The 14058-nt window shown below is 48.7% G+C and overlaps 1 protein-coding gene across 3 annotated transcripts in view; it reads left to right on the plus strand.

The window, feature by feature from the left end:
* The window catches only part of KYAT1 (kynurenine aminotransferase 1), a 32922-nt gene that overhangs the window by 13004 nt on the left and 5860 nt on the right, over window positions 1-14058 (plus strand). Inside the window, exons 2-4 of one of the 3 annotated variants that reach the window (XM_060100712.1) lie at window positions 7928-8141; window positions 10802-10860; window positions 13051-13198. In XM_060100712.1, the coding sequence (XP_059956695.1) occupies window positions 8031-8141; window positions 10802-10860; window positions 13051-13198 (318 nt within the window). In that variant the 5' untranslated portion in view covers window positions 7928-8030. Of the gene's footprint in view, window positions 1-7927; window positions 8142-10801; window positions 10861-12406; window positions 12632-13050; window positions 13199-14058 lie in introns of all 3 variants that reach the window. The other 2 variants (XM_060100711.1, XM_060100713.1) reach the window with 2 other exon arrangements.

The raw sequence follows: 14058 nt of genomic DNA on the forward strand, positions 1-14058 counted from the left end.
CCAGGTTAAGAATCCACACTTCCACTGCAGGGGGCACAGGTTCGATCCCTGGTTGGGAAACTAGAATCCCACAAGCTGTGTGGTGTGGCCAAAACAAACATAGAAAAACCTGTCATTTATGGTCACCTTTTATATGCCAGGCACTAAGTGAAATGCTTTCCATGAATTATCTTTTTTTAAATATTTATTTATTTTATTTTTATTTATTTGGCTGCGCCAGATCTTCATTGCGGCATATGGGATTTCTTTGTGGCGTGCGGGATCTTTTAGTTGCGGCATGCGGGATCTAGTTCCCTAACCAGGGATCGAAGCTGGGTCCCCTGCATTGGGAGCGTGGAGTCTTAACTGCTGGACCACCAGAGAAGTCCCTTCATGAATTATCTTATTTTTATTTATTTTATAGGCAGGGAAACTGACATTCAGAGAGGTGAAGTGATTTGCCCTGGGTCACACAGCCAAGGTCTGCGTGACCCCGAAGCCTGTGTTCTAATCCTCTCCTCAGGGGTCTGCTTGATGCCTGATCCCAGGGGAGCACCAAATGTTTGGCAGGACAAATCTGCCCCACAGAGGGTGCAGTGTAATGCTCACTCCCGTGCCCACAGACTCGCCCGGACAAACACACCACCCCCTGCCCTGGCAGTGCTCTTCAGTGAAAGCCCCATCCTGGTTTCCAACCCCGGCCCCGAGGCAGCGAGACTGGTTAAGCGTATCCTCATCCAGCACAGGCTCTCCTCGCCCTCCATGGAGCCAGGTGTCCCAGGCCACCTCCAGCCCCAAGGTACCACCTCCAGCCCCAAGGTACCACCTTTCCCGAGAGCTGGCAGTGAGGGTGAAGGGCTGAGATTGGGGCAGGGGAGAGGAAAGGGTCACAAGCGGGGATCTTTTCCCATGTGAGTTTCTGCCATTTGCTGGGTATCCAGGGATGCAGACCCTCCCCCGACCTTCAGGAGCTCCATTTGAGTGTTTGTCATTATTTTTTCATTATTACGAATTTCCTTGCCTATTAATGGAGGTGAGGATAGCAGCACCTGCTTTCCAGGACTGTTGAAAGGGTCCAATGACATAAGTGTAGTCTTTATTGCAGTGCCTGGTGCCGAGTGAGCAAATCAGAGCTGGTTGTGTTAATATTATTCCTACCTCTGTAATCCGGTGAGATGATGAAAGCATGATTTGGGGCAGAGGAGGTGTAGCCACCTTAGGAGAAAGGACAGAAATGATAGACATGGAGTGATGTGGGCGACTGTGTCAGAGAGAGGATCAGCCTACCAGGCACCCGCAGATTTTGAACCAAGTGGTCAGGAGATGGTCAAGGGGGGGTCCCATAGGATTAAGCCCATTTGGAGGAGTCAGCAGGACATCAGGCACAGGACGGGAGCAGCCACCCCTACATTTGCACCCATCCCCGTTTGCTCAGGATGGTCCTGGTTTTAGCACTGAAAGTTCTGCATCCCGAGAAGCCCCTCAATCCCAGGCAAGCAGGATGGTTGGTCCCCCTAGAACACACAGTGGTCACGAGGCGCCCACTATGACCAGCACTGGGCTCAGACCCGGCCGTGGGCCTCTTGTCCTCTGGCTGAGGGAAGCTGAAGCATGCCGACAACCACCCCCTGACATGACACATGGTGGAATGTCCCTCCTCAGATAATAATCACACTGCCCTTTGTTGCTCCAAGCTCTGGTTCTGGATCCACAGGGATCAGAGAGTACTTCCAGTTTCCAGGGAGTACTCTCGATTCTGAGAAATTAGAGGGTGAACTCTGGCCGGACTGACTTCCCAGCTCCTGGAATCTCTCAGTTCTGTTCCAAGGGCCTTTGCACCACCTGGTACCCTTTCCCCTCCTTTGGGACTCAGCTGGAAGGCCACATCCTCCAAGGAGCCCTCCCTAACTCCCGCATGCCAGGGGCTGTGTCCCCAGCGCCCCCTAGCGTCCCACTGTATGTTTCCTGGTCGTCCGCAGCAAAGTACCACAAACTGGGCGGTTTAAACAACAGAAATTTATTCTCTCACAGTTCTGGAGACCAGAAGTCCAAAATCAAGGTGTCCTTGGGGCCATGCTTTCTCTGAAGGCTCCAGAGGAGAATCTGGCCCACGCTTTTCTCTTAGCTTCGGTGCTGCCAGCAATCCTTGGTGTTCCTTGGCTTGTAGGTGCTCTAATCTCTGCCTTCATCTTCACATGACCTTCTCCCTGTATGTCTGTGTCTCTTCTCCTCTTCTTATAAGGACACAAATTATATTGGATTAAGGTCCACTCTTATCCAGTATGACCTTGTCTTAAATTGATTACACCTTCAAAGATCTTATTTCCAAATAAGGCCATATTCACAGGTACCAGAGGTTAGGACTTGGACATATCCTTTTGGAGGACACAATTCGAGCCATAACACAGATTTTTTTTTTTTTTTTTTTTTTTTTTTTTTTTTTTTTTTTTGCGGTATGCGGGCCTCTCACTGTTGTGGCCTCCCCCGTTGCGGAGCACAGGCTCCGGACGCGCAGGCTCAGCGGCCATGGCTCACGGGCCCAGCCGCTCCGCGGCATATGGGATCCTCCCAGACCGGGGCACGAACCCGTATCCCCTGCATCGGCAGGCGGACTCTCAACCACTTGCGCCACCAGGGAGGCCCCATAACACAGATTTTTGCACTTGTCAGGAAATACTTGCTGGGTAATGAAGGAGACAGTGTTTGTGGGCATCTCTCACCAGGCCTGGTCCACACTGTAGTCTCAGCACTGTGCCAGGGCCTGGCCAGAGAACATGCTTGACAGAAGCTGAGGATGGAGTGAGGAACAGAGGAGGAATTGCCCCACCTTTGGACAGATGGCTAGTTTTCAGGGCTCTGAGATGCTTTGAAAGACCTTAGAGGAAGAGGCTAGGTTGGGAGGGGTTTAGAAGGGACTAGGCTAGGGAGTTGCCTAGTTTAGGCCAGACTTATTTCTTATAAGCAGGTGCCAACAGCTCTCTACTTCCTAGAATCTTGTAGTGTGGACAAGCCTGAGCATTTACATATTAAAATATCCATTACTGGTTTATAAATTACTCTCCTTTTATTTCCCCTCTCTAATAAAATTAGAGCGTTGGGCTTCCCTGGTGGCGCAGTGGTTGAGAGTCCGCCTGCCGATGCAGGGGACGCGGGTTCGTGCCCCGGTCCGGGAAGATCCCACGTGCCGCAGAGCGGCTGGGCCCGTGAGCCATGGCCACTGAGCCTGCGCATCCGGAGCCTGTGCTTCGCAACGGGAGAGGCCACAACAGTGAGAGGCCCGTGTACCGCTAAAAAAAAATTAGAGCGTTGTACTGATAGTTATGAAATGACGTGAACAGGTAGGTTATATTGGACTTCTGGTTTCCAGTCCTGCACATGAGGAGCTTAGAAGTTGTTACTCTGTCCTTATGAATAAAACGCTGAGCAAAGTGAAATATCAACCCCTCTCCTTAGATCCATCGGAAAAGTGAGGCCACAGGGCAAACCGCTGCCGCCTGTTTGTGTACGTGTTGTCTAAGGCTGCTTTCCCACTACAGCAGCAGACTTGAGAAGCTGCGACAAAGACTGTCTGTCCTGCCAAGCCTAAAATATTTGCACTGGCCCAATGCAGAAAACGTTTGCTGGCACTGCTATAGGATAAGGAGAGTGAATGAGGAGAACAGCTAACAGACAGGAATGGTGAGTGTGGCTAGGGGACAGCAAGCGAAAGGGACAGTGGCAGGATATGCCCTGTGAGGCATATCCTCACAGGAGGAGACGTGAGGAGGCCTCACGTCTGATCTAATACGGCCTCATGGTACATGGTAAAGACTTTGGATTTTATTCTTAGTATGAGGATTTAGAAAAAGAAAAGCAGAATCTGGAATCCAGGAGCTGCCTGGCACCTACAGATTTGGTCTTGCGTTGCACCTGAACAATTTCGCGGAACATAGACATCAGACAAAGCCACTCTGTGACCTTGAGGAATCAAGACAAAAACAAGACCCCTTCATAATCATGTCTAAACACAGACAAACCCGAATATTATTGAAGCCACACAATGCCAAGCACACCCCTCTCCTGGCTAATCCGAGGGACTGCAGCTTCCTTACCAATGATAACTAGTCTCACTCTAGCCTGCCCTCCCTATAAATAAAATTATTGAGATCTCCAACCATAAAATTATCCCTGCTTCTGAAAGCATCAGTCCAAAGCGAAGTCCTGCTCCTTGGACCCTCACCCAAATCACCCCACCAAAGTCCAAAGCCTAAACTAGTTCTTTTTTTTTTTTGAGGAGCAAATTGTTTGTTTTAAACTTTTATTGGCATACAGTTGACTTACAATGTTGTGTTAGTTTCTGCTGTGCAGCAAAGTGAATCAGTTATACAAATGTATACATATGTATCCACTCTTTTTTAGATTCTTTTCCCATATAGGTCCTATCATAAGTCTAAGACCCTTTCACTGAGACACTCCATGGTTCCCTGGTGTGCATTTTCCCTTACTGGACAACCAGGGAAGTCCCTATACATTCCTTTTTTTACTATTCCTTTCCATTATGGTTTATCCCAGGAGATTGGATATAGTTCCCTGTGCTGTACAGTAGGACCTTGTTGTTTACCCATTCTCAATGTAATAGTTTGCGTCTACCAATCCCAAACTCCCAGTCCATCCCTCTCCCTATCCCCTCCCCTTTGGCAACCACAAGTCTGATTTCTATGTCTGTGAGTCTGTTTCTGTTTCATAGGTAGGTTCATTTTTGTGCCGTATTTTAGATTCCACGTATAAGTGACATCATATGGTATTTGTCTTTCTCTTTCTGGCTTACTTCACTTGTATTGCAATATGATAATCTCTAGTTACATCCATGTTGCTGCAAATGGCATTATTTCATTCTTTTTTTATGGCCGAGTAGTGTCTCTTTAGTCTTTTAATCCAGAACAGTCCCCCTCACACCCAGACACCCACTTCTTTTTTAGGGTTGTAATCTGACCCCCTTGGAGGAGAGAGAGAAGGAAAGAAGGAAGGAAGAAAAGGAGGGAGGGAGGGAGGGAGGAAGGAAGGAAAAGTCTCAGATGCAGTGCAGTTCTCAGAAAGTTCCAGGAAAGCCAGTGGGAGTCCTTGAGAGGGCCACATCTCCCAGCAACAGCCTGCCTCACTGTCCTTTGGGCACTGGCTGGGAGCAGCCCTTGGAAGCACGGCCTCTGTGCTAAGGATGGGGATGGATTTCTGAGCACAGCCGTCCCCTCTGTCACTTAGGCTCCTGGCAGTGCAGAGACACATCCCCGTGGCCACTACCAGGGCACTGCCTTTTTTTTTTTTTTTTTTTTAAACCTTGGCAATTTTTTAAAATAGCTTTACTGAAATACAACACACACACCATTCAACCTTAAAGTGTACCATTCAGTGGTTTTTGGTATATTCACACTTGTGAAACCATGATCACAATCTAATTTTAGAACATTTTCATCACAGCAAAAAGACACCCATACCGGGACTTCCCTGGTGGTCCAGTGGTAAAGAATCCACACCCAATGCAGGGGACGTGGGTTCGATCCCTGGTCAGGGAACTAAGATCCCACATGCCATGGGGCAACTAAGCCTGCACCCCACAACTACCGAGCTCTCATGCCTCAACTAGAGCCCATGTGCCGCCAACAACAGAGCCCACGTGCCCTGGAGCCTGCGCGCCACAACTAGAGAAGAGAAAACCCTCACACCGCATCTAAGACCTGACGCAGCCAAAAATAAATAAATAAATAATAAATAAATAAATCTTAAAAAAAAAAAAGACACCTGTACCCATTAGCAGTCGTTCCCCACCCTCACCTCCCATGCCACTTCCAGCCCAAGGCAAACACTAATCTACTCTCTGTGTCTTTAGATTTGCCTGTTGCATATCAATGGAATTGTACAATTTGTGGCCTTTGGTAATGGGCTCCTTTTACTTAGCATAATGTTTCAAGGTTCATCCATGTTGTAGCGTGATTCAGTGCTTCATTCCCTCTTATTGTCAAATGATATTGTTAAATCATATGGATTTACCACATTTTGCTCATCGGTTGGTGGACATTTAGGTTTGTTTCCACTTTTTTGACTCTTAGGAGTAATGCTGCTTATGAATATTCATGTACAGGATTTTATGTGGACATATTTTTTTTCATTTCTCTTGGGTGTATACCTAGGAGTGGAATTGCTGGATCATATGGTAACTCTATGTTTAACATTTTGAGGAACTTCTAGACGGTTTTCCACAGCAGCTGCACCATTTTACATTCCCAGAAGCAATATACAAGGGTTCCAATTTCTCACCATCCTCGAAACACTTGTAATTGTCTGTCTTATTTGTTATAGCCATTCTAGTGGATGTGAAGTGGTATCTTAATGTGGCATTTACCTAATGACTAATGATGTTGAACATCTTTTCATGTGCTTACTAGCCATTTATATCTCTTTGGAGAGATTCAGATTTATGATTTGCAAATATTTTCTCCCATACTGTGGGTTTGCTTTTCACTTTCTTAACGGTATCCTTTGAGACACAAAAGTGTCTAATTTTGATAAAGTCCAATTGATTTTTTCTTTCGTTGCTTGTGCTCTTGGTGTTGTATATAAGAAACCATATTCTAATGAAAAGTCACAAAGATTTACTCCTGTTTTCTTCAAGAAGTTTTATAGTTTTAACTCTTACATTGAGGTCTATGATCCACTTTGAGTTAATATTTGTGTATGAGGTAGAAGTCCAAGTTCATTCTTTTGCATGGGTATATCCAGTTGTTCCAGCACCAAAAGACTGTTCTTTCCTCATTGAATTTTCTTGGCACCCTTGTCAAATAGCAGTTGACCAAATAGTTTATTTCTGGACTCTCAATTCTATCCCCTTAATTTATATGTCTATCCTTATGCCAGTACCACACTTTTTTGGTTCCTTTAGCTTTTTAGTAAGTTTTGAAAATGTGCAGTGTGTCCTTCAACATTTTTCTTCTTTTTCAAGGCATTCACTTTTTAATTTATGTCTGTTGAGTCTCTTTTAATCTATAATGCTCCAGGCTTTTTTTTTTTTTTTTTTTTTTTGGCTGCGTTGTGTCCTTGTTGCTGCACAGGGGCTTTCTCTAGTTGTGGTGAGCAGGGGCTACTCTTTGTTGCAGTGCGCGGGCTTCTTGCAGTAGCTTCTCTTGTTGCAGAGCACGGGCTCTAGGCGCGCGGGCTTCAGTAGTTGTGGCACTCGGGCTCAATAGTTGTGGCTCGCGGGCTCTAGAGTGCAGGCTCAGTAGTTGGGCTGCATGAGCTTTATTGCTCCACAGCATATGGGATCTTCCCAGACCAAGGATCAAACCCGTGTCCCCTGCATTGGCAGGTGGATTCTTAACCACTGCGCCACCAGGGAAGTCCCAGGCTTTTTTTTCCTCTTGCATTTTATTTGTTGAAGAAACAGGGTCATTTGTTCTATAGAGTTTCCATCAGTCTGAATTTGTTAATTGCATCTCCATGGTGTAATGTAACATGTTCTTCTGTCCCTTGTAGTTTAGTAATCCAGAGGCATGAGCTGCTTTAGATTTGGTTTTAGCACGGCAATAATTTGCAGGTGATATGTGTGTTTCCAGCATCAGAACGTGTAAGGTTGACTCTGTCTGCAGTGTTAGGGGCCATCCATAATCTTCAACTGTTTTTTTTTTTTTTTTGGCTGCCATGTGGTATGCAGGATCTTAGTTCCCCGACCAGGGATCGAACTCTTGCACTCTGTATTGGGAGTGCAGAGTCTCAACCACTGGACCATCAGGGAAGTCCCTGGATCATTTTTTAACTAGAGGTGATTTACATTTTGAAAGGGTCACTCTGGTTGCTGGGGGGGAAAGGGGTCCCAGGGTTTCAAGGACTGAAAGATAGCCATGCAGCAAAGCACTTGCTGCCATGCCTGGCACACAGTGACTAAATAAATATTAGCACTTATTGTTGTTGTTGTTACTAGAGCTGTGTGTGGGGGACCCAAGTCCTGAGCTCGGAGCCATTTTCTGGCCAGGGCATTCTCCTCCCTTCTCCTCTGCCCTTGGAGGAGACGTCTTCAGTGCCCCATGGCTCTGGGAGGCATGTTCAGGAATGCGGCAGCCATCTATTTGCACCTGGTGGGGCCCTTCCGGGGAAAGAAGTCTGGAGCTTCGCTCGCCCGGTGTTTGCATCAGACTGTAAGTGCCCTAGCCCCTCGTGCTCTGCTGCTTGCATGCCCCAGGGCTCCTGGGATCTGGCTTGGTTCTGGCTTCAAAGCTGTGCATGAGCCTCCTCTTTCAGGAGGCCTTCTCTGACTGCAGCCTGGGTGTGGGCCTCTCCCTTGCCCTTGCTTCTAACCTAGAACTTGTAGCTATGCATCTGATTGGTCGCCTTGGAGCTGCTGCATCCCCATCACCCCCTGTGCCCAGCCCAGCGTTTGATACACAGTAGGCGCTTCATAAATGTTGGCTGAATAAATACATTATGCATACGCTCAAGAACAGGCACTGGTTCCTCACTTATCCAAGTAGTGTGTGACATACTCAAAGGTCACTCCATTGAGCACCCCAAGTTTCTAGAGTCCCCCCTTTTGTATCTTCTTCCTAAACTCATTCAACTCCATCCACCCCCTTTGCTCTCTCTCTGTGCCCCTGCACCTCTCTACTCCTTCGCCCACCCCAGCCCTCCTCAAACTCCCTCACCCCAACCTCTACCCACCCATCCCCACTGCCCCGACTCATCTTCACTTTATTTTTTTAAATATGATGCGTACCCGATTCAAACGTAATTCCTTATATCATTGAACCTATAATGCCATCAATATTAAGATGCACTGTTATTTTATGGACTAGTAAGTGGGGAAATTGCCAATTAAACTCGTGCTATAGATTCTAAGACACATCTGAAAGTGCAATGTGCAAAAAATACACATATCAGAATCAATCAAATATGGTATGCTCTCCATACAAGAAACTTAGAAACATAGAAAAGTACACTTGTAATTAAATCACCTCTAATTCCACCACTCAGAGAGACCCTTTCTTAACATTTGGTGTGTTTCCTTCTAAATTTTTTTTCTATTCACATATGGTCATAGAAAAAAATATATATATACAAATATATATTAGGGTATATTTTTTAAAATATAATCATCCCGTACATGCTATTTTGTAGCCTGGTTTATTGATATTGGTATATCACATTTACAAACATGCCTCTAAAATGTAATTTTCTCCCACATTTTTTTTTTTTTTTTTTTTTTTGCGGTATGCGGGCCTCTCACTGTTGGGGCCTCTCCCGTTGCAGAGCACAGGCTCTGGACGCGCAGGCTCAGCGGCCATGGCTCACGGGCCCAGCCGCTCCACGGCATGTGGGATCTTCCCAGACCGGGGCACGAACCCGTGTCCCCTGCATCGGCAGGCGGACTCCCAACCACTGCACCACCAGGGAAGCCCTCTCCCACATTTTTTAATCATAAAAATAAAACATTTATTTTAGAAAATTTGGAAAATAAGAAAATTATAAGGAAGAGAAGAAAAATATCTGTTAACTAACCAACCAAAGATAATCACTGCTGACTAACATTTTGGTGATAACATGGTTTTCCCTGGCAGGGATCACGCTCTCATTTTTAACTATTTTGACATGTTCTGAGTGCCAGGCCTGGTGAGAGGTGTCAGGGATTCCGTGAAGGGACAGGTCTGCCAATGTTAGCAAAGCACCTACTAGGTGTCAGCCCCATGCTGGGCTCTCTGCAAATCATTCCCATCAGCAAGACTCCCAGGTGATGGAAAAGCCTGGCCCGTATACAGACGGTCCCCATGCCCTTCTCCAGGGCAGGGGCCAGACACTAGGAGCCCTGCTGTTGCCACCACCCTGACCAGGGTCCTGTCCAGCTCCTCCTCCAACCTTGGGGAAGCCCCTGAACCTCTTTGAGCTTCAGTGTCCTCATCTTTAGATGGGGATTATCCTGGTCCCTCTGATAGGGGTGCTGTGGGGACTAAGACCATGAGGAGCAGTGGGGGCTCACTGTTAGATACAGCTGTGGCTCCACCCCCTGCCAGCCGTCTGAGACTCCAAGCCACAGGACCAGGAGGCTGGGAGGGACCACGGAGCCTATGCCCCTATTATACTGATGGAGAGACTGAGGCCAGGGGAGCTAAAGCACCTGTGCAATGTCACCCAGCCAAGGCGGGCTTAGGACCTGGGTTTGGTGGTTCTCAGGCCTGGCCAGTGCCTGCACACCTGCGGGTGAGGGGGAAGCTGGCCTGGAAGGAACATAGGGAAGGGGAGGGGAGGTCCCCTGAGCCCCTCAGGACCGAGCAAGTGTCCTCTTTCCCTGAGTCAGAACGTGGCCTCGTCTCAAACAGGCCTGAGTCTGAGTGTATCTGTTGTATGACCTTGAACACATCCCTCTCCTCGCTCCCCCTCCTCCATCTTCTCATCTGTAAAACGGGACCAGCCAGGTGGTCCTGAGAAGTCAAAGGAAGCGCTTAGCGAGAAGCCGCTGCAGTCACTGTCGCCCCGATCCTTCCCCTGCTCTGCTCTCCCCCTTCCTCCTGCTCCTCCTCCTCGGCCCCAGCCCCTCCTGGGTCAAACTTTAACCTGATGGAATCCAGGCTGTGTGCCGGGACACGTGGACCCTGGGCTGGCAGGTGGGCGAGTCCAGGCTGCTGGAGTGGGAGGAGCTGGGCGGGGTGGCGGGAGACCCCGCCCCGCTGTCTTGTCTGGGAGCCCTGCTCTCCGCCTCCCGCCTGGAGGAGTGGACACCAAGGCTGTGGCCCCAGAGAAGCTGCCTCCCGGGCAGGCCCAGGCTGCTGGGCCTCCACCACTGACCCTCCGTTTGCTCTGTCTTCAGCTCGTCATGACCAAACGGCTGCAGGCTCGAAGGCTGGACGGGATCGACCACAACCCATGGTGAGCTGGGTGGGGCTGGAGAGGGGTGTGGAGGTCCCCTGGGCTCAAGGGCAGGGCAGGGCTGGCGGTCCCTGGATTGGCAGTAACTCAGTGGTACCCAGGACGGCCGCGCACTCGGACGGGGGGAGATTTGTAGCCGCAGCTCCTGAGAGGTGAGACCCCCAGCAGCCGGCTTAGGTTCGGATCTCAGCCTCGCCCTGCTTGGCTGTGGCATTTGGGGCCAGTGACTCGCCTGCTCTGAGCCTCAGTTTCCCATCTGGGAAATGGAGGTAATTCCGTTTCCCTTGAAGGGCCTGGGAGGATGAGGTGACATACTGTGTGAGCGATATCCATCACCCAGGCATTACCCAGGCACCAGGCTGAGGGCTTTCCAGAGATTCTTTCATTTCACACTTAGTACAGAACAAGCTAAGCTAAGGAATATAAGAAGGTAAGACACGGGCAGCCCCTCACCAGCACTTGCAGAGGTTAACATCTTTTCTTTATTGACCTATTCTAAATATGAGAGGCATATGTGCCCCTTGTCACCGTGATTCAATGGATGCAATGGAAGATGTGTGAGAAAGATTTAATGACCTTCCCGCGTCCCCCCAACCCCCACTCCTGGCCCGCTCTACCTTTGGCCAAGGGCATTGAGCCACCTCTATATGTTAAAAAAAAAAAAAAAATCATTGGCTGTTGTTTTTACCAAAAAGAGAACCATTTTTTCTTTCAAACTCCCCTGCTGTTCAGCACTTTGTGTTTTGCAAAAATCTTCCACCTCCATCTTCTCCTCTGATGCTCCATGGTGTTTGGGATGGGGGAGCTGGGCCCAAAGGCCCTATAGGGTCCGGCTGCCCTCTAGGTTGGGCCTCCAGGGTCCTGTTCCCCAGGCTGCCATGCTCTGTCCTCTCTGTGAGGCAGGTGAGTAGGCTTGTGGCCCCTTGTGCAGATAAGGTAAAGTCCAACTCCAAAGGAGGAAATGACTGGCTGGGAGAGACAGGAAGAATCTTTCCTGACTCACAGGCCCAGCAGACTCTTGAACCTGTCACACCCATTGTACAGAAGGAAGGACTGAGGCCAGGAGAGGCTAAGTCTCATGCGAAGGCAGGGCAGACCAGGAGCTGACCTGGGAGGAAAGCACGGGACAGGAGAGGAGTGCCAGGAGGGATGAGGGCCGTGAAAGTTCCCAGGTTCCTGCTGACCCCAGGGTGGTGGCCTGGGGATCAGGACCCTAGAGGCTCAACCTACAGGGCAGCTGGTCTCCGTAGGGTATTTGAGCCTCGCTCCCCTGTCCCAGCCACCATGGAACATCCACCGCCTGATTTTGCATCTCAGCTCTGCCTTAGCGACTGTGTGACTCTGGACAGGTCACTGGCCTCTCTGAGCTTCAGCAACTCTGTGTCTTCAGAGACATTGTGGCGCTCTGGAGAGAAAATGACCAATTTTAGACATAATGATATTTATTGTTATGCAAATTCAACTCCACCCAGCCTGACCCCGCAACCAACCTGGAACCACACACCAGCCTCTTCAGCCTCTCAGCCTCTCTTGTTTCCCTGAACAGGTAGCCACTAGGCAGGGACAGAAGAAAGGGGCCAGAGATGGCAGATGGCAGTCCCCAGTCTGTCCAGGGTAATCGTCAAGAGCAGAACTGGTGCTTCAGACAGATATGGACTCAAAGGCTGGCAGCGCTAACTGGGAGACGTTGGGCAAGTCGCCCGAACCCCAGCTTCTCCATCCCCGCTGTGATCAAGGAGCAGAACATGCCTCATAGACTATCAGAGATGATGTGAGCAAGCATTTGAAACTGTGGTGCTGCTGAGAGACACATGAACGGGTCTTGAAATCTATTTCGGGGCGCTCACCAAGTGTTTCTAAAGACTAGAGTAGGATAGGATGGGAAATACTGCAGTGGATCACACTGGAAGGAGAAAGTTGAGTCCATCTTTGTGCTCTACAGAGTTTGGGATGTAAAAGTGATTTCTTACTATGGATCATGGTGGAAAGTTGGAAAGCCCCTGGGCTAAGACATGTGATCAGCATGGAACCAGTTATGACCACAAACAGATCTCCAGACCAGGGTGGATTCTGATTATCCAGTTTTTCTAGAAGGAGCCCAATGCCTTGCTCACCCTTCCCCGGAAGCAAGCGGAAGTCCAGGTCGTGGTGGAGGGTTGGGCTGGTACCCACTCTCTGTTTGTTGCCCAGGGTGGAGTTTGTCAAACTGGCCAGTGAGTCTGATGTCGTGAACTTGGGCCAAGGCTTCCCAGACTTCCCACCCCCAGACTTCGCCGTGGAAGCCTTTCAGCACGCCGTCAGTGGGGACTTCATGCTCAACCAGTACACAAAGGCATTTGTGAGTCTACCAGCCCCTCTGGGGGGTCCCTGGACATGGGCCTCTGAGGAGGTCCTGGGGGAGGACGGAGCAGATCTTTTTGGGCAGCAGGCCCATCTGAGTGTCAGGGTTCATGGGGCAGAACCCCGGGAATTCAGTCTGGCCATGGTTCAGTGTTCACTGACTGCCTCCTTTGTTCCAGGCCCTGGGACAGTTCATGGGCTGGGAGAAAGACAGATACAAAAGCATGAGCCAGGAGCTCATGGTCTAGTGGGAAAAGCAGACCAAAAACCAAAACAAAAGCAGAAAACAAAGGTAGCTGATATGCTGTGATGGAGGAGAATGGGGTACTTGGGAGCAGGAAGGAGGGAATGAGACCTGGGAGATCAGGGAAGGCTTTCTGAAGGAGGTGACACCTAAGCTTAACCCCGAAAGACAGGCTGCTGATTGTTTTGACTCTAAATCCGAAGTCTTTCTGTAAAGAACCACAGAGTAAATATTTGCCCCCTTGGAGTAGTTTCTTAAACTTTGGTGTGCATCTCATCTCGTTTTTTTCATTTGGGTGTATATCTTTGTCTTATTGCTTTGGAAGAGCTCTTTATATATTAAATATCTTATTTCTTTCTCTTATGTTGCAGTGTTCCTCTCTTTGTCTTTTAACTTTGCTCAGGGGATATTTTGGTGTACAGAAATTTTTCATTTTTATGTAGTCAATTCTGGTTTAGTGAATTATTTAGTTAAGTTCTAGACCTTAGGTTTCAGTCTCTTAGCTTACCCTGGAGTGTTTTATAAGTGCCCTCAGCAAACAAGCGTACAGATCCAATCTTCCTCTCAAAGTGGGGTGCTTCCAAAGCTGCAACATAAAGTCCTATTCCTGCAGT

The sequence above is a fragment of the Mesoplodon densirostris genome, chromosome 6, assembly GCF_025265405.1.
Source record: "Mesoplodon densirostris isolate mMesDen1 chromosome 6, mMesDen1 primary haplotype, whole genome shotgun sequence".
In the NCBI taxonomy this organism is placed as follows: Eukaryota; Metazoa; Chordata; class Mammalia; order Artiodactyla; family Ziphiidae; genus Mesoplodon; species Mesoplodon densirostris.